We start from the raw sequence: 21,545 nt of genomic DNA on the forward strand, positions 1-21,545 counted from the left end.
CACAAAACCCTGGTTCAACTTTTTACAGCCGTATTTTTCCAAATGTTTGTGTAATGACACAAGAAATCCTGAAGAGGTCGCAACATGCATTCGACAGGCGTCAGCCGTAGTAAAGTCGCCCAGTTTAACAGTTCATTGATAGAAAATTGAAATTATTGGTTCCAGATTCAGGGAAAAAAAAATATAATTGTGAAGCATCCAAAAAGAAAAAGTCCAAGACGTGGAGCCACACTACATCTTATAAAATATACTATTTTTGAATTCAAATGCGGATAATACAAACAAACAAGGGGTCACTTGTCTTATTATAGTCTTGTTCACTATCTAATTTTATCTTTTGAGACGGGCAGTGAATCGCCCCAAATTAAACATCGGTTTTAGATCAAACTTTAAAAAAAAAAAAAACTAATTCTTTGGAAAGAGTTGAACGAAACAGTTTCAACCAAAACAGACAAGTTGCTATTTGTCGCTTTGTGTGTCTTGTTCACCGTAATTGTTTTTAACGAGACAGACTGTGACTCATCCAATTTTGAATTATATATATATATTTTTCTTTGAATAGAGTGGAATGCAAAAACGGGTGGATCAAAAATCTTGCTATATTGACTGATAATGTCAAAATAAACATTTTCTTGACTGCATTAGATTGAGTGCTGTTTTCCTTTTTCCAGGTATAAACAAGGCTGTTGTTTTTTTATAATGGCTTTCAAGTGATGATGTTCTCACATTGTGCAACGGATTAGTATAGAACGAGATCCCGTATCAGTAAGTGAAACAAGCTTGGATCCACATATAGACAATGACTCATCAAACAGACGGAAATCTATTTTAAATGACACAGTGCATTTGCACCGACGACCCAATGATTTATCTATTCTGATTGATGACTTTGATCAGAAATACATTTGCAGCATACAGTAAACAAGTTTGCAAGAGCTCATGTGTATTCAATTAGAGGGCCGCAATAACATCATCATGTTCTCTCGGGTCTTTACTTTTGCAATGTGTTTGTAGCACTTATAAACCTACAAAAGTTGACATTTTGAACAAAAATCACCACCCTACTTTTAGTTTTTCTGTCCCCACTGTCGCTCTCCTCAGACCTGTACCCTGTGTTGTTTTTCCCAGACTCAATATAATCGCTTTACAGTCACACCCCGCCTACTCGTTAAATGATTGGCAGCTCGCTGGTCCAATGAGCTTTCTCCCAGCTTGACCGGCCTTCTTCCCTTGCCCCCACCCTCCTGCCCCTTCTCCTCCCCCCTCCTGCTTGTCCTACTCGGTTACCGTGTCGCGCTCGCTCACCTCTCGTCTCTCCGGGAATCCGAAGAACACCTATCGAAAGTTCCAAACATGGGAGACGAAATAATAATGTCCGCTTGACTCAAGGGGAAGAGATTTTCCAAGGTAAGTTAGTTCATTTTAAACCGTTGAACTAGAGCGCACGGGGGAAAGGGGGGGGGGGGGGGGGGGGTGTTAGGACATTCGCTAAGCGCGCTGGCTGCATGCGCGTGCGGCTGCCAGAAAGTTTATCCGGCTCATTCTTTGGGACCGCAGGGACATTACTCCGATGTTGTCCGCGTGGGGACGTGTCATGCAACTATCAGATGCGATAAGCAAAAACTTAAAATGCATAATAATAATAATAATAATAATAATAATAATAATGCATCAAATCTATATAGCGCTTTTCTGGACTTGTTCTGCATTAATATTTTATGTCTTATTTAAATTGCTGGATAATTGTTTATTATCATTTTACGACCATAGTATGTGTTTTGCAGTCCAATTGGTGTTTGTTTGTTTAGTCGTAATAAGAGCCTCAAAGAGGTCAGTTTGCCCCCCCCCCCCCCTCCCCGCCCCCTCTCCACCCGATGATAAACAACATCATACCTGTTCTCATGGAGCGCTTGCCACTGGAGAGAAAATAGATTTGAGACAGTGGTCTAGGCACTACAAATGTGCATTCCTGCAGCCAGTGAAGTGATCAAGGCTTTAAATAGAGTCCAACATGGAATGCAAACAGACCCAAGCCTAGGGGGGCGTCACGGGAGTAGTAGAGTAAAGGTATTTTGCTTAAAATAAGCAGCAATTTGTGGCCCCCTCTTGACTGTCACTCCAATTAGAAAAGGGCATTTTGTGCAAGGACGCTTTAGGGAAATGAGATGTTGCTCTTCTTCCACTTCAAATCCACTGTGGAAGTTTTAAAAATGAAGTTTTACGTTTCATGAACACAGAATTACCATGTAGGAGTGCATAAAAATTTGCTTCAGATTTATTTTCCATTGTAGTAGTTTGAGGCGGCGCAAACTACTTTTCACTTTGCACCTTCCTGGCTAATCAGGAAAAGTACTGTAATCTCTCCTTGGTCCATTTTTCGGAGAAAGCGATGTTTGGTCCCGTTATATAACCAAAAAATCTCTTCGTTCCAGGTATTGCTTTTCCACTGTCAAACTAAAAATCCTCACAGATTAGTTCAAAAGAGGAATCAAAATTGATCCTGCCCAAATAAAGTCAATTTTCTATTGAAAAGTATGACACGATTTTAAATAAAGACTTATATTTCCCATTAGAGCATTTCTTTCTTAAAATCATCCGGAAAGCAATTCTTCTGATTTCGTGTTTCTGATCGTAAAACGGCCACCAGAGGGCGCCGATACTGCTACCAGCCTCAACCGCAAGTTCCGATACTTCGAAATAAGGCCGTTATCGGTACTCGCCCTTCCCTAGTTTTAAATTTTATCATCCAGTTTGATCATTTTACTGTGACGCAAGTTTACGAGAAATTTACTACTAATAAATAAAACAAACTATCATGACCGAACGATAAAAATGTGCTCTTCTCAGTCTCAGTGTCATCAACATTTATAAAGAAGTTCACCGCTGTCAAAAGCACGACAATAAAACGTGTCCTCACAATAACAAACCTGCAGATTGCAAACCGCCACCTTTCCACTATTCGTACTCAACTTCTAGTGAGCCAACATTTTCTACTGAAGCACAAAATCATATTTTTTGGCTTGGCTTAGTTATTTTTCACACTCGCTGAATTGTGTTTCAGAGAGGTTCTGGTTCTAGTTTCACTTCAGCTTCCCTTGATAGCCTGCACAGCTTGACAGCTCTTCCTGGCAGTCCAATCTCTTCTCCAACACTAGCCAAGATACACATAGACATAAACTGTATACGTGTACACATACTGGCTCCCATATGGACCTCCTCAAAGACTCACATATGGGCAATGTACGTTCAGCACATGCGTAGTGACCCAGGGGTTCCGAACGTACTTATAAACACATAATCATACCAGTCTTCATATTCTCTTCTCCGCACATGTGGACCCTTGGTAATCAATTCAAAATTAGAGCGAAAGCTGCTCCAAGAACTTCGGCGCTGGCTGCCAGATCCGACTCTGAGGCCATACTTTTCTCGGTATGTGTGTGTTTGTATGGGAGAGGCAGAGAGAGCCAGCTTTTGATATCGAACCAACTTTGAGGGGCCCTACAATGGGGCATTTCTTCTCCACTCTGCTTCTTTTTCATCTCGTCTAATGCCACTCAAAAAGTAGACTGCAGTATTTTTGAGGCAATAATAATCTCAACTTCGAAGCGGTTGGTCCCTTTCTAGTCCCGACCTTACTTCCCGATATTAATTACAGTTCCGACTGCTCCAAGCCACATAGTGAAGCCACCAAAGTGGAGTCTGGTCTTGTGGCTTAGAGTTGTGGCTTCCTTTAAGCTTCACTGACCAATAAAAATAGTGATAGTGTTATGATAATGCTCATGGAATTTTAATTGAAAATAAACGTTTTACCTGCATGGACCTCAGTTATTATATTAATTTATCTTATTTGAATGTAATTTTCAGAGTGGGATAATGTCAGTCACCTGGCTTTTGGTATCGGTATTCGCAATGGCAGCTTGTACTGCCAATTTGTGGCCGTTCAAGATTAGAAATGAGAATTACAAAAAAAAATCCCAGTAGTTTCGGGCATTTTAAGGAAAATGCTACCGATAGTAAACTGATAATGGTATCAAACGTACTAGTGGTATCGGGTACTTGGTATCGTATCAGTCGGAATAAAAGTGGTATCGAACATGCAAGTTTATCGGCCTTGGACAAAAAGATAAAACGCTAAAAAAATAGTGTTCCGCTATCTCGACTTGTGCGGCCACGCTTTTATTTCCCGTCTGCACCCTTACGGACTCATCCTCAATAATTGATAGACTTGTCGCTTTCATTTTTGAGTCTGACGTGACGAAGCAAAACTTATTTCGATGAAGGATCCGTTCTTGAGAAAAACACGCGGCCGTGAAAAACACGTTTTATGTGAGCTCACGTCGGTGCCGACCGACATCATCGTGTTGGAATGTCTATTGAAGATGAGGATGAACCAGCTCCACCTTTTCAGTGAAATTTGACTGTGACCTTTGACCCAAATTCCATTTCTTTTCTTTTCCTCTCCCGCTCTGTGCTTTTATGCCTCGTGGCTCCCCTGCTCCTGCTGTGTTTGTTGTTTTTACGGAGCGTTTGTATTTTTTAAGGAGGTTAAAGAGACCTTATGGAGCATGATGATGATATCAGATTTGGCAGGTACATGACAGAAACTAATAGAAATGATGTTAAGTTCAATGTTAAGTCTTTTCTTTTAGATAAGAATCACCTACAGACAAAGTTGTTGTTTTTTTTTTTTAAAGTGTAAAAACACTAACCTGTCAGAGCGGGTATAAATTTGTAGCTGCCATGCATGCTTGGCTCCATCAAAAGACTACTGTGCTATTATTTTGATTATGTGGAATCAAATTTTATTTGGAATTTTATAGTTGTTTCAGAACCACAGCGGTATCTAAAGTCTATAATTTTTGGATTTTTAACAGTTTTCTCTATTGAATGTTGCATGCTAACATTTGTCATATTTTCAATTTTGGGACGATTTATAGTCGGCCATTTTGTCTTGACTTCACTGTTATATAGCGGGACTGGAGTCTGGAAATGGGCGCCAGCTCTTAGCAACACCTTTCTCTGCCCTCATCACTTACATGGAAATGACTTCTAATTAGCGAGACATTTTTTCTGGAAGAGGAAACTAAAAAAAAAATGGAGCTAATCTAGTTTGCTTTACATAAGGACATGGGGGGGGGGGGGGTTATTATAGGACAGACTCTTATTTGCACAACATTGATTAAACATTTCTTGTCCTGCCAGCTTGACATTAATAATCAAGCGTTGACGTTTCTTTTTTAATCATTCAGAAGTGTTTACATCTCAGAAGTACATGTCATCATCATTTGAGTTACGCAAGCACTCATTGTAAACAAATACCCAATGTCTCAAAGCAGATGTTCATCTTTTATCACTCACTTAGTTACTTCTTGTTCCCTTCCCAGATTCCAGGTGCTTATTCATGGATAATTTATTAACTGTCTTTAAATATTCAACAATCGCTTCTTGACACGTGGTGAATAAAAAAAAAAAAAAAGGCCCGACTGAAAGTCAAGTGCCTTAACACTCATTGCATATCTGAACACGGATTTAATTTGGCAAGAACATTGTAAATTTTATGACATATATCATCCGTTTTGCGTCACCGCTTATATCAACTCCTGCAAACACGCATCACTTCCTGTTTACTAGAAGTCTTCCAGACAAAGTGCTCGGAGCTGTATGTAAAGGATTTGTCTGTTGATATAATTTAAAAAAATGCTTTTTGTGCAGTGTTTACTGTAAATCATCACACACTCATTAGTTTGGATTGTGCATTGTCGGTCCTGAAGGTCCTCATACTTTTAAACAGATGCTGATTTATATTGCGTGTCGTTATAGTCTGTTCATCCCATATTTTCTTTTTTACCGACTGTTTTTTCCAATATCAGTTTCTACTCGTAAATTTTCTTCTCTGTGTACGAGGACGCTCGGTAGCAATGGGCAAAGGCGCGGAATTCCCAGCAGAATGACTCACCCCTCGAGAAATTTTGGGGTTACAATGTTCGATGGTCACAATGCGTTTGAGTGGGAGGGGATGGGTGGAAAAGGGGGAAGGAGGTGGGGTGCTCTTCCCAATATTTTTCCTTCCTGCTGGAAGAAAATAGCGGAAACTCTGGTAACTGTGTTAAAGGTCCGGCTAAACAATAATAGCTGATTTCATCGTTAATGATTTTTGAATTGAAATCTGCGTGAATTCGAATCACAATTGATACACAAAAATACAATGACAGTGGTTTGGGATGGCTGTTTGAAATGTGCATTGTTATGAAATGACACATTTATCAATTGCTAAATGTGCACGTTGTATTTTGTGTATATGCATGCATTTCTGATTCTCGACCTCGTGTAAAACGGCTATCTGCTTTATGTCTCTATAATTGCTTCCAGCAGTTGCAAGGCGCCAGTCAAACGCACTTGGACGCTGCATTTACTTTCTCTCTCTCGCTCGCTCTGCTCTCTCAGGCGATCAGCACAGTGTGGCAAACCAGATTTTTTTTTTTTTTTGTATGGGTCAGTCAACCTGCTGTCTTATGGACTTGGACTGCGATAAGTGCGGCAATCATCTTATGCAACTGAGCGTGTATGTGTAAGAGTTCATGCAATTGAGTTATTTTTTTCCGGGTTTTGACAGCAAGCCAAATGTCTTATCTTAATTTGTTGTTTGATCTGGTCATAAATTATAAGGCTAGAAATTGATTGGTTAGATTTGGGCTGAGCGTTTCATTGAAGCTTTGCTGATTTAACAGAGAGCAGATGTGATAGGTTGTTTGGTGTTTAACTAATATTACAATATATTGACAAATGTTGATTAATCTGCACATGATTGGCAAGATTAAATTGTCCTCTTTTCCAAACACACATGCTTTTCTTTTTTTTGGTGGTGCCCAGATTAGTTATTACAGCTGGCTCCATCTGAATAGAATCCAAACAGTCAAGCCGTGTTGAACTCCATAAAAGTGTGGCAGTTGAGTTTCCTCATGGAGACTTTTTTTTTTTATTTCTATGCTTTCCAGTAGTTACTACATTTCTAACATAAGGATTTAGAGGTTAATTGAAAAGTGGACCTAAAGATGGAGCTTTTATGATTCTTGTATGAAGAGAGGAAAGAGCTGCTGCACATTTGTTTAGAACAAAAAGGTCTGCGCATTGTCTCGTTTGGCGTGAAAGCAAAAGACAAGGTGTAAATCATTTTACGTAACCAAGATCAAGCTACATTAGGAAGCCCGAGAGCAAAACTGACCTTCAAACTTGCAGAAGCAGCTTTGTCAGAAATCATCCCAAGGGATGTCTTTTGTTGGACACAATTTCTGGTCCTCAGGTTGTCAGATGGAACAAAATATCTGTGTGAAAAATACAAAATGAATAAGATTAACAAGTATAATAATATAAAACAAACATCCAGTGGCTACATCCAAAACATGTGGTAGGAAATAAGTAAAACCAGTTTTCAAAGAATGCAATAAATAAAAAAAAACCCAATAAGAAGTTCGAGTCACACGGCTACTTTTTTAAGCACTAAAAATGTCAATTAATGAACTATTCATTTTTGTGGGTAAGATTTAGCAGTTGTAACTCTCCGAGTTCTTCCTCAGAAATCACTGTTGCGAAAAACTAGACAACAATGACCAGAAATCAAGTCAACCGCATCTCAGATGTTAATATTTATCAAGTGTATGCACTTAGTTTCAAATTTGAGGTGTGAGCAAAACGGTGGCCAAATCCACATCCAACCCCCCGAGTATGCATTTCGTGAATATCTGGCATATGGTAGCCATCTTGCCCTGGCGGCTGAGCTAAAGGAAATTCCAGCATTGTCGAATTTAGGCCAACATTCTGCCGCAGCGTTCAGTCAGTCACTCAAACAAGCACGAAAACCTAAGTCAAGGTTGTGATACACATACCAAATTCTGAAAAGTCATTTGAATAGCTCAATAACAAGCCTCCGGCAGATTGCTTAACATGTCATTAGTCCAACTCTGAAAATCTCTTATAGCCACTCTGGTCTTTATCTGCAGATTGGCTAAGTGCTGTGAGTGTATACACATGGTAGCCATTATTTCTTTGTGTGTTTAGTCTTTGGTATTTTTTTCACAGATTGTATATGGCACAAACTTTTGGAGAAGACTAAGTGTCCTGTCTTCCATCATAGCAAGATTGAAATTCTCTTTATTCATTCATAAACATTTGTGTGTTATATTTTAAATGGGTGACTCCAGAGTAAAACGTAAATGCCTGTCAGTAGAGTTGTTGTCGTCTGAAAGAGCCAAATGAATGTGCAGCGGTTGCTATAGCAACTTGGGTAAACACAGGACCCATTGTAGTGTTGCCCCCGTTAACACGGCGCACATTTTGGCTTGACCCTCAAATCTTGTTGGTTCAGCGCTTGTGCACATTCATGCACGCACACATGCTGCTAGCTGATACCTCAATTTGTCATTTATTTAATCTTGAGCACAAGCTCCCTCATTGACCCTACATGAAAAAATCAAATAAATATACACCGTTAGCTAAATTGATGTTGAATCAAACACTTTTTTTTTTTTCGGACTATAAGTCACACCCAGTTTTTTTTATACTTTTGTTGCATTTGAGGACCAGCCAAAGTGTTTGCCAACATCCATAAAAATACTTAAAAAAAAAAAAAAAAAGAACTTGAAGACAAAGAAAAGCGTAGTCATGGAAACTTCTAGTCATAAAAATCAGATAGTTCAGCTTTTCTATCATCTTGTACGTTAGCCCCCACTTCACCCACCTTCTTTTTTTTCCCCTTCTCTCTTTCAGTCCCTTTCCTGTCTTGCTTTTTTTGCTCTCGTAAAGATGACCGAATGTGCAGTGGCATGCAGCAGCACGAGTGACTCAGGATGCGTGATTGTGCTGCCGCACAGACCAACGGTTAAAAGTGTCTACTCCAGAATCAGATTAGTCATCATGCAAGTGTGCATGCAACTTTTTAGCTGTTTTTGTCATTAGCCAAGGATTTGTTTTGATCTTTAAGGAAGTATGTACTCCATTTTCTTTCCGACACTTACTAAGATTCAGCATGAGCTAATACTTGACCTCTGTCACGATTCCTCAACTTGGCCTCATTTCTTCAATTGGGGTTCAAACCAATATTTTTCTTCATAAAGTGTCTTGAACTTTATAGGATCTGTTTTAGGAAAATGGCACTTGGGATTTGTTGGGCATACTTTAGACATGGTTATGGCATTCTGGTGATGAAATCCATGGCTGCGGAAAGTTTACTACTGTTTGTTACTGGGTGAGATAGTGAAACGTGACAATTGGGAGAACTGAGTCACACAGAAATCCTGCAGAGAGACAAACAGCCTGTGGAAAGAACTTGAGGAGTTATCAGTGCTCCTTGAGATAGTGAACAAGCAGAGAGCCAAGACCTAATTGATTGATTCATGAAATTTGCTAGAAGTGGATTTCGTAATGGTCCGAATGTGAATGGCAGACACGGAAGGTCTCACATTTCTCGAGGCTTTCCTCTAGCAGCAAGGTGGCACGGCTGCAAGAGGAGAAGGAATGTAAACATATCAACTTTGAATCTGCTGAGTGTGCTTTGAGAGGTCAGACTGGCAACGTGGTGAATGTAACACCGCAATGCCAGAGACGGACAGCACCGCAATGCAAATATTTTCAATTTTGATCAATTTTTTGCAGTCTTCTTGAATTGGATTTTGAGAGTTACGTTGGAGCTATGTTAGAAATAAACGTGCATACAAGTTACTGCGTGAATATTTAAGTTTCATGTATCAATCTTTTTTTTTACATAATTGACTAAAAATGCTGATCTTTTGGATTTTTTTTTTTTTTTTAGAATTTTTCAAAAAGATGTTTTGACATATAATACATATGGTTTTCGTTGCAAATTTAAGTTTAATGGGAAAAGTGGTTGACTGGCCTTGGAGCAGGGCTGTCTTCTATTAGTTTCATAGCTTGACTAAAATTCAGTCACATCAGCAACTTTTAAATTATTGCTCGCTCAAAATCCAAGTCAAAAGTCATATAAAAGTCAAATATTACTATTATGATAAGTCTCGAGTCCTGATGATGATCCCTTGTGTGTCTTTACAGATGCCAGGTCTTTTGTCCAGTCCTGGGAGTCTGACAGTCATCTGGTTTTTATCTTGGTCACTAGGTCTCAGTGGTGCCCAGATTTGGACCAACGAAGGTAACAGACACACGCTCCTTCACTTATCGTGAGGACATATTTAAAAATACTTTTGTTAAAAAAAATAAAAAAACTCACATGCACATATAAAAAGTATTTTGGGCGCTCAGTTAAAGAGAAAAGAAGACATCTCGTATTCAGAATCAAATAACTGGTTATAATGTATGTTTTTGTCTTTTGGGAAAATACTATAAAAGACACGCATTCAAAAGAAAACATTTTCCCATCGTCTTGCAAAGCCTTCATTTTGTTCACTTTTATGGTTTTCCAAGCATTTTCAGCCCCATCTGAATTTTTTCTTCGGTTAGCGTTTCGCATAAATTCTATTGTCGACGTGTTTTTTTTCTTCTTCTTCCCCTTGTCGGTATTGAGAAATTGTCGTGGCACAACTTTTTCTAACGGAGACATTTTTCCTCTTTTCTTAACGCCTCCCCAATATTTTTCCTTGCTGTGTCTGTTATCTGATCCAAGCTGAGGTTAAATTATTCATTTCATTAATAAGAATACTGGCCGTAAAATTGTCAGTTTTATTCCCCCTTCCTGTAACCCAACACAACTCTTTTTTTTTTTTTTTTTTTTAACTTTTTCAAGAACTGATTTGACCAGCTTTCCTCCACACATATGTTTGTGTGAAAGTTTATTTGTGTATGTGAAGGCATGCACTTAAATGCATGTGCGTGCGCTTTTGTGTGGGTACTTGTGCATGCGCCGTGGCTTTTTTTTTTTTTTTTGCCAGAGGCAAAATCAGATACGAGTGGAACGCTGCGGGTTTGGGGGAATAATGTGCTTGACTGCCAATAAAACATGAAGACACACATTCGAACCAGACATCTTTGCACTACACACAACCACAAAAACGAAGGGTCTGAAAATATATATAAAAAAAGAAAAATCAATATGATCAGAGCTGATAAGCTCCATATTATGCCTGAGCAAATAAGTATGGAAAAACAGGAAACTGAAACTTGGGCCAAATTGTGAGTTAGCAAAAAAAAAAAAAAGTCCAGCAGAGCGGGGCACAGAAGTTGTGAATTAATTAAAGTTAGTGTGTGCTTAGCTCTGTACTCCCTGTCAAATATTTTTCCACTTGAGATGTGCTGTAAAAGTCAACGTTCATATCATGTAGCTATTTAAACACGCACGTTCAGACTGCAGTATTTTGGATAAAGCAGTTTTGGAGACCTCGAAAAGTCAGGCTGCTTTATTGCTAAATGTCGCTAAGGTTGCGTGAGAAAAATACTCTTTGTGATTCAGGGCAGATATAATTCAATCACCGTATTTTCCGGACTATAAGGCGCACCTAAAATCCGAAAAATTTCTCAAAAGCCAACAGTGCGCCTTATAGTCCGGTGCGCCTTATATATGTACCAAATTCCTAAATTTAAACTGTCCCGAAGCATTGTGTCATGAAATCAATCATAAGTGGCCCGCTGAAGACGATGAATCATGAATCAAAAAGACTATGGATCATTATTTTGTGATTATAAAATAATTTGTTGCATCTGAAGTTGAAATAAAAAAGATAAAATGGAGAATGATTTGATTCGGATTAAAAATCCGACATGATGCATTAATGGTGCGCCTTATAGTCCGGTGCGCCTTATATAAGGACAAAGTTTTAAAGTAAGCCATTCATTGAAGGTGCGCTTTATAGTCCGGTGCGCCTTATAGTCCGGAAAATACAGTACCTTGCATGCTGTGCAGACTTTTTATAAATTGGATTTATATGAAATCCTCCATCTGCTTGAATCTAACAAGTCAGACATTGTGGACACATAAAAGGTCTGATGTTGTGACTCGTGAACAATCCAATCTGTATTCCACTTTTGTGCCAAACAGGAGCAGCAGACCAATAATCAAGTTTTTGTTTGTTTAATCATTGATCAAGGAAGAACTCTTCAAAGGCTTCTAGTATCTTTAGTAAACCACGAGAGCAGCGCAAGCTAACCAGTGACAATTTCCTTGTGTGCGTTTTCTTTTTTTTTTTGGAAACATACTGAGCCCATAAAGATGATTCTGATTTAATGTTATTCTCATCCTGCTAGTTTATTATTTGTGTCAAAACATTTGATTGATGCTCATGAAGTGATTAACCAGACAAGCTTCCAGAGAAGCCGAAACACTCGCAAGCAAGAACGTCAAAGTCGGTTCCAGCTCGGTGCCTGAAGGACCACGAACCTTCTATGGTTATGTTATTGTGTCCGCCCCGGTGCAAAGCGTGACACATACATCACATTAATACAGACCACGGCGCCGCAAAATACGAGTGTTCGGGCCTCGGCCAGACAAGCGGCGCGCTTTAATATTTTATGTCTGTGTTTGCAGTTTCGGACGTGCAGTACGGGCGCTTGGACTCCAATGTGACACTGGCATGTGGGAAGTCACAAATGAAGTAAGGAATTTTAATCTCTGCTTTTTTTTTTTTTTTTAAATCAAGCTTATTAACACGTTGGCCCAGTAGGATACCGGTGGCGTGGCATCTCGACGACAACCAAGCGTTGCCTCGGCACAAAGTGACATCGGATGGATCGTTGGTCCTGCTTCACGTTAACCTTTCAGCCCAGGGCAATTACAGTTGCTATGACAACCACGGGCTCCTCCTTCACTCCATCAAACTGAGACTTGGCCGTAAGTGTTTTACAGTTTTAATCTTTCATCAATAAATTAAACTCAGTTATGTAATTGAAAGATTGGGTCCTCGAGGAAAACTCGTGTTAATTCCATTACAATGACAAAGACTCCATTTCCCGTGACTGTCTCTAAAAGGAAATGGCTCCCTAAGTGGCCCTCCTTCGAGGGAGAGAACTTTGTTTTCCTCGAACTGCTTATGAAACCTCTTCCACTACTTCAATTACTTCTTTGATACCAAGTCTGAATGTTCTATCTTTAACTTTTGTTCTTGCAGACCCTCCAGGGCTGCTCAGCATTTCCTGTCAAGTTCCTAATCACACTCATGTTCGCTGCTCCTGGGTAGAATCAGTCAAAACCTTTCTTCCAGTCGAGTACAACGCCTCCCTCAGGTAAAAGTTAGTTACTGCAACTAAAGTACCCACTTGGCTGCACTGTTTGTATCTAAATGCAAGTTTTGAGTTGTTTTTTTGTGTCTTTTTCAAGGGGTAATGGACAAGCCGGGCAGCCTTGCCTGGTGGACCCAGTCCATAAGTACTGCGATGTCGAGCACCCAGCCTTTTGGCAGACGATCCACACGCTTAGAATCACGGCCACGAACGCGCTCGGTTCCGAGACAACATCTGCCCGCTTTAAGCTGGATAAGCTCTGTAAGTATGCTAAAAAAAAAAATACAAAATTGGTGGGAAGGTATCTGAGTACTATATAAATCAATTAGAATGAATGAATAAATGAATAAAATAAAAATAAACATTAGAATTATATATATATATATATTAAATATTATTACAATGAAATATTATGAATTAAATATTATAAATTATATCTTATATTTATATAATATTATATATAATCTATGAATATAAGTATACATATATATTATAAGATTTTCTACACAGAAGATTATATATATAATCTATAAATATTTAAATAAATATATACACTACCGTTCAAAAGTTTGGGGTCACCCAAACAATTTTGTGACCCCAAACCTTTGAACGGTAGTGTATATATATATATATATATATATATATATATATATATATATATATATATATATATATATATATATGTAAAATAAAAGTCATGTATTTACTATGCACTTTACCACATTTGCGAATTTGCATTAAAGGAGTGTCAGTTTGACTAAAAGCTTTTTCCGGTCCATGCACTGCCGTGCCATTAACGTGTCAAAACAAACCAAAGCGAGATTCCAGGCAAATGGTCATTAGCTTATCCAAACACTTTTGTCTTTTCAGTAAAACCCGACCCTCCTGAGTCCCTGTTGGTCAATCAGGTGGAAGGCTTTCCAAAGAGGCTTCTCATCTCATGGAACCTTCCATCCTCGTGGCCACTACATGATGCTTTCCCTCTCGTGTTTCATGTACGATACAGGCCACAAGGATCTCAGTACTGGTCAGAGGTTAGTCTTTTAGATTTTAATTAATAGTTAACCCAAATCAGATCATCTTCCAAGTACTTACCATTTGCTGTCATTTCTTTCTCCATTAGGTTTACACCGAGGACAGTTCAGTGGAGATTTTTGACGCCTTGGTTGGGCACCCCCATCAAGTTCAAATCCGAGCCAGGGACGAGCTTGACGCCGATAGCCAGTGGAGTGACTGGACTCCTCTCCGTTACGGTCGGCCCTGGGAAGGTTAGAAAAAGATCATTATTTGCAATCTGATTACCGTAATTTTCAGACTATAAGCCGCACCGGACTATAAGGCGCACCAGCTAAAACTGGTGATTCCGGGTTCAAAATTTGCCAAAAAAGTTGCGGCTTGCAGTCCGAAATGTACGGTATTTGTAAATTCAGCCCAGCATATCGTCAGCGATGCAAAAACAACTCGAGTTGAGCAAGCCGTGATGTCGACCGCAACTGACACATGTACGTGTTTGTGCGTTCATCCCGCAGCCCCCGCCACGTCTGAACCTCTGGAGGAGAATTTTCCAGACTATTTTTTTCCCTTCAACACAAAGCCAGAAACATCGACTTCAAAGTCACTTAGTAAGTTTCTCCAAATGATAAACGTGTGGCCATTTGCAATATCAATTTACGTTTTTTGACATCAATGTGCCAAGATGATTAAAGAAGATTCGTTTGGGGTCAAACTTTGATCGAAGCACATTCCTGTCGCCACGGGCGACCGCCATTACTGGCAAAATAATAAGGCAGCATTTACTGTTAGTGCTTACTCTTCAAATGACATCTAACTGCAGCCGCCATTGCTTTTGTACATTATGAACTCGTGAAAAGGTAAATGGCGGCAAGCCGTTTGACACACCTGGCACGCTGTTGCCAACACGTGTTCAAAAAAAAAAAACAAGTACCAGCTCTATACACGCACTTGGATTTCTAAAGCCGCTCAATTTTGGAGAAGTGCATCTGTGAGTGATTAGAGCTTCGAAATGTTTTGTGAACCAGATGCACTCTCTTTGTGTGTTCTTACCCGGGCCGCATCAATCAGTCCACTACCGCAAGATTTTTTATTTTTATTTTTTTTTTAAATGTGGATTTCCCTCTCTGTGATTTGTATTTGTGTACTTTGTGCGAGTCTGTTTACTCTTGGCATGTTTTAAATCTGAATGTAAAGTGATGATAGGTTATTTAGAATAATTTATACCCCAAAACACATTCATGTGTCCTTCTGACAATGCTGTTTTTATTTTACTTCTGCATCTCGTTTTTTCAACATCGGCTTTGTTTTTATTTATTTTTTAACTTCTACCATTTTTTCTCCCCCATGAAATTTTTTCCAGGGCCGGTTCTGCAAGACGACGGTAATTTGGGATTGGTGATTCTCCTGGTTTTGTTTGCCGTGGTTATCGTAGCAACCGTCGTTTCCCTCATCTTTGTGGTGTGGTAAGACATACTTGCTGTTTATTTCATTTAGTTATCTTATTTTATTTATTCCCGCATTTATTCTTTTTATTATTTTATTTAAATGCAAATTGCTTTCCATTTGCAGGTTGAGGCAGAGGCGGCGTGAGCATGTGACCAAACAAGAGCTCACCTCTATGGTCAAAATGAAGTCCTTGCCAGTTTGATGTGAGTATTATCATAAAAAAATTGAAAATGTTTTTTTTTTTTGGGTCTAAAGTAGCCTCAACTCACCCCACCAAACCTTTTGCCAGTGCAAGTATGTCGTTGCGTAACCATGACCACCAGGGACAGCGCAGTTTAGAACTCCAAGTTAGATTCTGATTTATTGCTCATCGCATTTTTCGCTTCTTAAAATTTGGTAAATATAGCAACAAAGTAGGCTGGCTAAGTCGCATGGCTTAGCTCCGCCCCCCCGCCGACCGGACACGGTGGTTAGAAATAAAACGCTCAAGCAAATCCCACATTGCGTGAAACTCATCTTCAGGACTAATCGCTATTATCTTCCTCAATATCTTTCCGTGCCGTCGCACACGTTTTCCGAATACGATCACTTCCCACACGTGTGGTTGTGCATTTCCTCAGCTTTGCCCGTTTGGGAGATAGTTGCGGATGGCACAAATGGCCTCTGTGGCTAACATAATTATAAAGCCAATGGCTACGCTCTCTTATTCGAAATCCATTTGCAAAATCACGAGTGTCATGGCTGTGCGGCAAACAAACAAATACACAAAACAAAAAAATACCAAGGGACTGAATCCATCTCTTGGCATTCACCGCATTGATTAAACAACATCAAATGAAACATTGGAGCAAATGCCGTCCACGTGTCGCTATAAAAAGCACATATGGTCTTGTAAATATGTCTTCCACTCTGTCATTTCCATCTGGCAGTGCTTACTGACATTGATATATGGATTTTTTTAATGTGGCGTCCCCTTTTCCATCTTCTTCTCTCCAGGTTAAAGTCAAACATCATCTACTCCTCGGCCCGTTCTAGGGCTCCTCCGAAAAGTCGGCCGTCATGACAGCACGCCGACGTTCCGTATCCAACTACCGTAGACGAACCGGAATCCGTTTAAGAACTGTGACGACGCAAAACAAACTCTTTGACATTTCCGCGCCATGCATCTGCAGCACGAGCCTCCTGGTGGGACGTTTCTAATGACCCCTCAGGTTATTTTAATCGTCACGGGTTATCCGGATACATATAGCCGACAGACTCGACGCTGTGAATGAGTTGATCTGGCAGCATTGAAGCGTCAAAGAGGCCTGAAGAAGGGCAGCTGGCAACAAGTGGGCAACTTGAATTGTATTGCATGCTAATGTCGTTTTTTTTTTTTTGTATTCGTCCATCCGCGGATGTGTGTGAGCGCATCGTATTTGGGTTAAAATAAAGGAAAAATCTAAATAATTGACAAATTGTTAACCTAGTTTGGTATAGCCAAATGCTTGTATGTCTTACAGCTTTGGAGAAACAGGAAAAAAAAAAAAATACAGGACAGTTTTAAGTCCCTTATTTGACTAGTCTTATTGTGGCCCGGTGAGATAGCGGTTACCATGGTTACCCAACAAAAGCCACTCACGCCGCTTGGGTCATAAAAGCTTGTGATCTTCGGGAAGCAGTAACGAGCGGCGCCCCGAATACCTCAGTTTGTGTCGTATTTCCTCTTCCATTATCTCGCCTGTGTTTTTGTCACCGTGTTGTCATCCAAAAGCTGTGCAGTCACATGACCGACCGTGTACGATGTCAAGTTAGTAGCGCTTTGACGACCGTGTTCTCTCAAGCTAGCCCCGCATAACACGCACAGATCCAGTCGAAGCTTTGTTTTTGTGAGTTATTGTATATCACATGTATGTCATGAAACTTTTTTGGATGGACGTAAGCAATTCAGGATCACACAGTTCATTGGGAAAATCAAAGGTGTTCAAAAGAAACTGTTTGTGGAATTAAGAATAGATGGAAATATTTGAATTTGAAATTCCAGATGACCACATTTAAGAATATGTTTCTGGAGGATATCGGTATTTATGTCCCCAGCATTGTTGCTGTTCTGTTATTCTATTGGACTGATCATTCAACATGGTTTTCATTTCATTTTTTGGGGTCAAGTAGGAAGGTCCCAGACAATCTAAGAAATATATTTAATGGAGAGGATAGTGTTTGTTCTTTTCCATTAAATTCTAATATCTAAGAAAAATAAATAATAATTAAAAAGTGGAAGGGGTTGTTGAGTTAAACTTTTCAATTAGATTTAAACTTAGATTTGTACTGACAACAAACACTTAGGATTTTTTTTTTTCTTGGTGTTAAAAGACACATTTTGTAATAAAATTACATTTTTTGGGCAAAGTGCAGTATTAGAGACTGTCCATAATTCCATGTGAGCCTTTTCTTAGTCTTCATAGAAACTTTGTCTTCTCTCTATTTTGTGATGCCAGGAGCCTCTTTCAGGCATCTATCCTCAGATGTACATAGTGTCTTTTTTTTTTTTTGGTGGCTTCATTTGTTTGCCAGATATCACCATAAGCTGTTATTTGTGCCCTCCCTACCTTTGTATGTTTCTGTAAAAAAATAAATACTATTTTATCACACCGGCAGCTTTCGGGTGCTTTAATTCTTCATGGAAAAAGCCGCAACTTGTGTGGCATTGTGCTTCCTGTAGCAAACTCATATTCCAGATGTTGTTTATTGAGATTAAAATAATAGTGCATTCTCTATATTGTTTTATGTGTATTTTTTTTTCTTTTACAGCAACTAAACAGTGCAAATAAATGGAAACAAACTTATGTGCAAAAGAGGTTTCAAGTGGATGACTTAAGCAGTGATAAGAGGTTTGGCTAACAACTGTTAGTTTCTGGAAAAACATTATTCTAAGTGCATGTGTCCTTAGAAACTGCTCTTCGTAACCAAGTTTGTAAAACTCCTATTTGTGACAAATATTTCCAAACATTTTTTATATCATAATAGCAGAAGTGATAACAAAGTCTTATTAAACCATAAGATGCCAAAATGTACAATACAGCAGCACACGATGAAAATAAACATACCGTTTGCATGGACTAATCGTCAATTCCACCTTGGTCCTTTGTCGCCCTCTAGTGGACACAGGATGACATCAGCCTTTTCATGATACTGAAACAAAACAGACGACTTTCTCTATACAGATTAAAAATGAGGACAAAATCTAGCCGTATTCAAACCCTGTCTCTACACGAAGCTAAATATATTTAGTTAAATCGCAATACAAAGTGGAAATCTGTGTTTTAATCGACATTTTCCTCAGCAGTATAACAATAAATAGCAAATAAATATGGTTTAAAATTTCAAATGAAAAAAAAATTAAACATTCAATTAAAATAATCTATAAATTATATTATGTTAATTGGTATTTAAATACACGGGGATTCGCATGTGGACAGTGAAAAAAATAATTATTCGACTACAATAAAACAAGTGCAATTGAAGCATTCTGAAGTAAGGCGACACTTCAGACATTTTGTTCAAGTAAATATTGGTGAGAGACAGTGTACTTGTGATAATATCAATTAGTCATCGCTGGATAAATATCGTAAAGGTGAATAAGCAATAACTACCTACAGGGTAGGAAAGTAAAAGTTGGCACTCATTTGTTTGGGATTTGCGTCATAGTTTCTCCCTTCCATTAATTTGCCATCCCTTTTGTTGCACCTCACAATCTCCTAACGGAGTCTACACATCGATGGCGACGCCGTGTTTGGTGGAGATGACGTCTCTGGCTCCGGTCAGGTACATGAGCACAGAGCACAGGTGAGGAAGCGTCGCTGTGGTGCTGACGTAAAGCCAGTAGGGGAGCGGCGCCGTGTTCCCCAAGGGACACACCCACAGGCCGCGGCGCACAGCGTCCCGCACGTGATGCGTCGCCATGGATATGAACAGCATCCACGGCAACGAGCACCAGGCGTCTTTGAGGCGTCCCAGCCACATGAGTAAGCGGAGGGACAGGCAGAGGACGGGAATGAGAGACGAGCAGTGGAGAGGAGGCCGCTGAGGCAGGGAGACGGCGGCCTGCGTGACAAAACGCATTATTAATTAGAATAAATTCTGTCTAGTGGACTAAAAAAAAACTTCTTTCCCCATCACTACAAAACTAAAATGTTGCTTGTGTGTCAAAAAGCACCTTGAGTGACAGCGAGCCGGCCATGTAGAAGTGGTCCAAGTCTATGATAGACGCCAGGAGACCCGCCAGCAGCACCTCGTAGACGTCACTTTTCTTCCTGAGCCCGATGACCACAGCCCAGGACCACAAGCCCACAACAGCATGGGTCCCGTTGTCCAGGGCGGCGCGCAGCCACAGGTGATGCTGGATGAGCGGAAGCTGCAGGGCGTGGTCCGCCGCCACGCAGAAGACGCCCAAACCCGCCGAGGCAAGCAGGGAGGCGGAGCTGAATGTCTGCAAAAGCGCCTGGGCTTTTTCCGTCTCCACAGCCAGGCTCAGGGGTACGGGGGCGCCCTCTCCCCCCAGCAGTGGGGGAGAGTCCAGCTTGGAGTAGAAACCTTGCATGTTGATAAACAGCCGGGTGGGTGGTAGCCAAAGAGACACCACTGAAGGTCACAAGGACTCTGGCAAACTGCACAAACAAACAAAAATGGTACTTAGTACTCCGAATCATTACATTATTGATATTATACTGGTACTTTTTTATTCAACGATTTCATTAAATAACCACTGAAGTGACTTAACATAACTATATCGTGTTATTTAAAAAAAAAAAATCGGATATAAACCCTATTCTATGCACAAAGGGTACAATTAAGGCAGCAATCATGTTTATTAGTCTTGTTAGGAAAAGAAAGAAGCAGATCTTTTCTAAATGACAGCTCGCACGGGGCTAGCTTGCATTGGGATGCTGCATTGTGTGGGATGACAGCGGCTCGAGCTCCAAAAACATCGAATAACACGGCGATCAAACATGCCATTTGCTCCTCAAACTACATTTAAAACGAAATGATGAATGCATTAAATAAAATAGCGTGGATTTAACCCTTGAGATTATAACACAATAACACTCACCCCATTGTCTTGAACTGTGCTGCAAAAACAGAATACACAGACGCGGAATCTTTCTTCTTCTTATCTAAAACCACAGTCGGCCCACTGTGGATAGAGCTCGTGAGCGCCCCTCAGTGGATTGTAAGAATATCGGTTCAGCACCACGGACAGCGCCCTAGCGCTTTTATCCGCGTCGCTCTCGTGGAGTGACGCATTTAAACTATTTTATCCAAATATACTCACAAATGCACATTTTGGCAGCATAATTCATTAAAGAACTAATTAAAATTTGTTTTTTAGTGCTTTAAAACCTATTTGCCATACATTGAATGGGGTTTCTACCTAAGCAATATTAGCATAACAGCCGTTTTTAGAATGATGTGGTTCTTCTGCAAGGGATCTTTTGTTTATTTTGGTGGCAGCCAAATTTGTACAAATGTTAAGCTTTAATGGATAATAAAAGCAGTCGTCATAGAAAAGAAAAGGCTGCACTGCACGCCTAAGACAGAAGGAGAGATTGTGTCATTCCTCCATTTATCAATGGAAGGTCAAAGTAGTCATTAGAGCTAAGAGAGGCTGTCAAGCTTTTTGATGGCTTTGCCCTGCACGCACACACTAACACAAAACACGACACCACACACACACGGTAGCTATCAAAGGTTAATGTGGGTCACATCTTGGCCTCAGACAAAGAGCGTGGCTGACCATTTCAATTGCCATTTAATTAAAGCCGGGTCCGGATACAAGGTGAAGGGTTCAATCTTCTTTCTGAACTTGAAATGCGGCCAACGAGGGGGTACGAGTGTGACCCACACTGAACAAATGAGGGCGTCACACTATC

General features: G+C 39.9%; 2 protein-coding genes across 3 annotated transcripts; one reads left to right on the top strand and one right to left on the bottom strand.

Annotated features, from left to right (window-relative positions):
• The first annotated feature begins 1,255 nt into the window (after window positions 1-1,255).
• il11ra (interleukin 11 receptor subunit alpha) lies at window positions 1,256-18,266 on the top strand. 2 transcript variants are annotated; one of them, XM_061292830.1, is made up of 12 exons: window positions 1,256-1,407; window positions 10,063-10,159; window positions 12,485-12,551; window positions 12,618-12,787; window positions 13,065-13,179; window positions 13,274-13,437; window positions 14,047-14,210; window positions 14,300-14,444; window positions 14,706-14,798; window positions 15,551-15,653; window positions 15,760-15,839; window positions 16,633-18,266. In XM_061292830.1, the coding sequence occupies exons 2-11, from the start codon at window positions 10,063-10,065 to the stop codon at window positions 15,836-15,838; spliced, it is 1,197 nt and encodes a 398-aa protein (XP_061148814.1). In that variant the 5' UTR covers window positions 1,256-1,407; the 3' UTR covers window position 15,839; window positions 16,633-18,266. The 2 variants fall into 2 exon arrangements, with proteins under 2 accessions (XP_061148814.1, XP_061148815.1); XM_061292831.1 differs by having other exon boundaries at window positions 12,621-12,787.
• On the bottom strand, window positions 17,555-20,801 carry tmem267 (transmembrane protein 267). The gene is made up of 3 exons (XM_061292840.1): window positions 20,726-20,801; window positions 19,832-20,282; window positions 17,555-19,719 (listed from the first exon to the last, which is right to left on the bottom strand). The coding sequence occupies exons 2-3, from the start codon at window positions 20,213-20,215 to the stop codon at window positions 19,384-19,386; spliced, it is 720 nt and encodes a 239-aa protein (XP_061148824.1). The 5' UTR covers window positions 20,216-20,282; window positions 20,726-20,801; the 3' UTR covers window positions 17,555-19,383.
• Window positions 20,802-21,545: the final 744 nt, after the last annotated feature.

This window comes from Syngnathus typhle, linkage group LG12, assembly GCF_033458585.1.
Source record: "Syngnathus typhle isolate RoL2023-S1 ecotype Sweden linkage group LG12, RoL_Styp_1.0, whole genome shotgun sequence".
NCBI lineage: Eukaryota > Metazoa > Chordata > Actinopteri > Syngnathiformes > Syngnathidae > Syngnathus > Syngnathus typhle.

Bases quoted from the DNA above. Each gene is read 5' to 3' on its own strand.
- il11ra (XM_061292830.1), top strand. From the start codon at position 10,063: ATGCCAGGTCTTTTGTCCAGTCCTGGGAGTCTGACAGTCATCTGGTTT. The intron at 14,445-14,705 runs GTTAGAAAAAGA...TTCATCCCGCAG, and splicing joins TTACGGTCGGCCCTGGGAAG to CCCCCGCCACGTCTGAACCT. The intron at 14,799-15,550 runs GTAAGTTTCTCC...AATTTTTTCCAG, and splicing joins ATCGACTTCAAAGTCACTTA to GGCCGGTTCTGCAAGACGAC.
- tmem267 (XM_061292840.1), bottom strand. From the start codon at position 20,215: ATGCAAGGTTTCTACTCCAAGCTGGACTCTCCCCCACTGCTGGGGGGA. The intron at 19,720-19,831 runs GTGCTTTTTGAC...TTTGTCACGCAG, and splicing joins CCGGCTCGCTGTCACTCAAG to GCCGCCGTCTCCCTGCCTCA.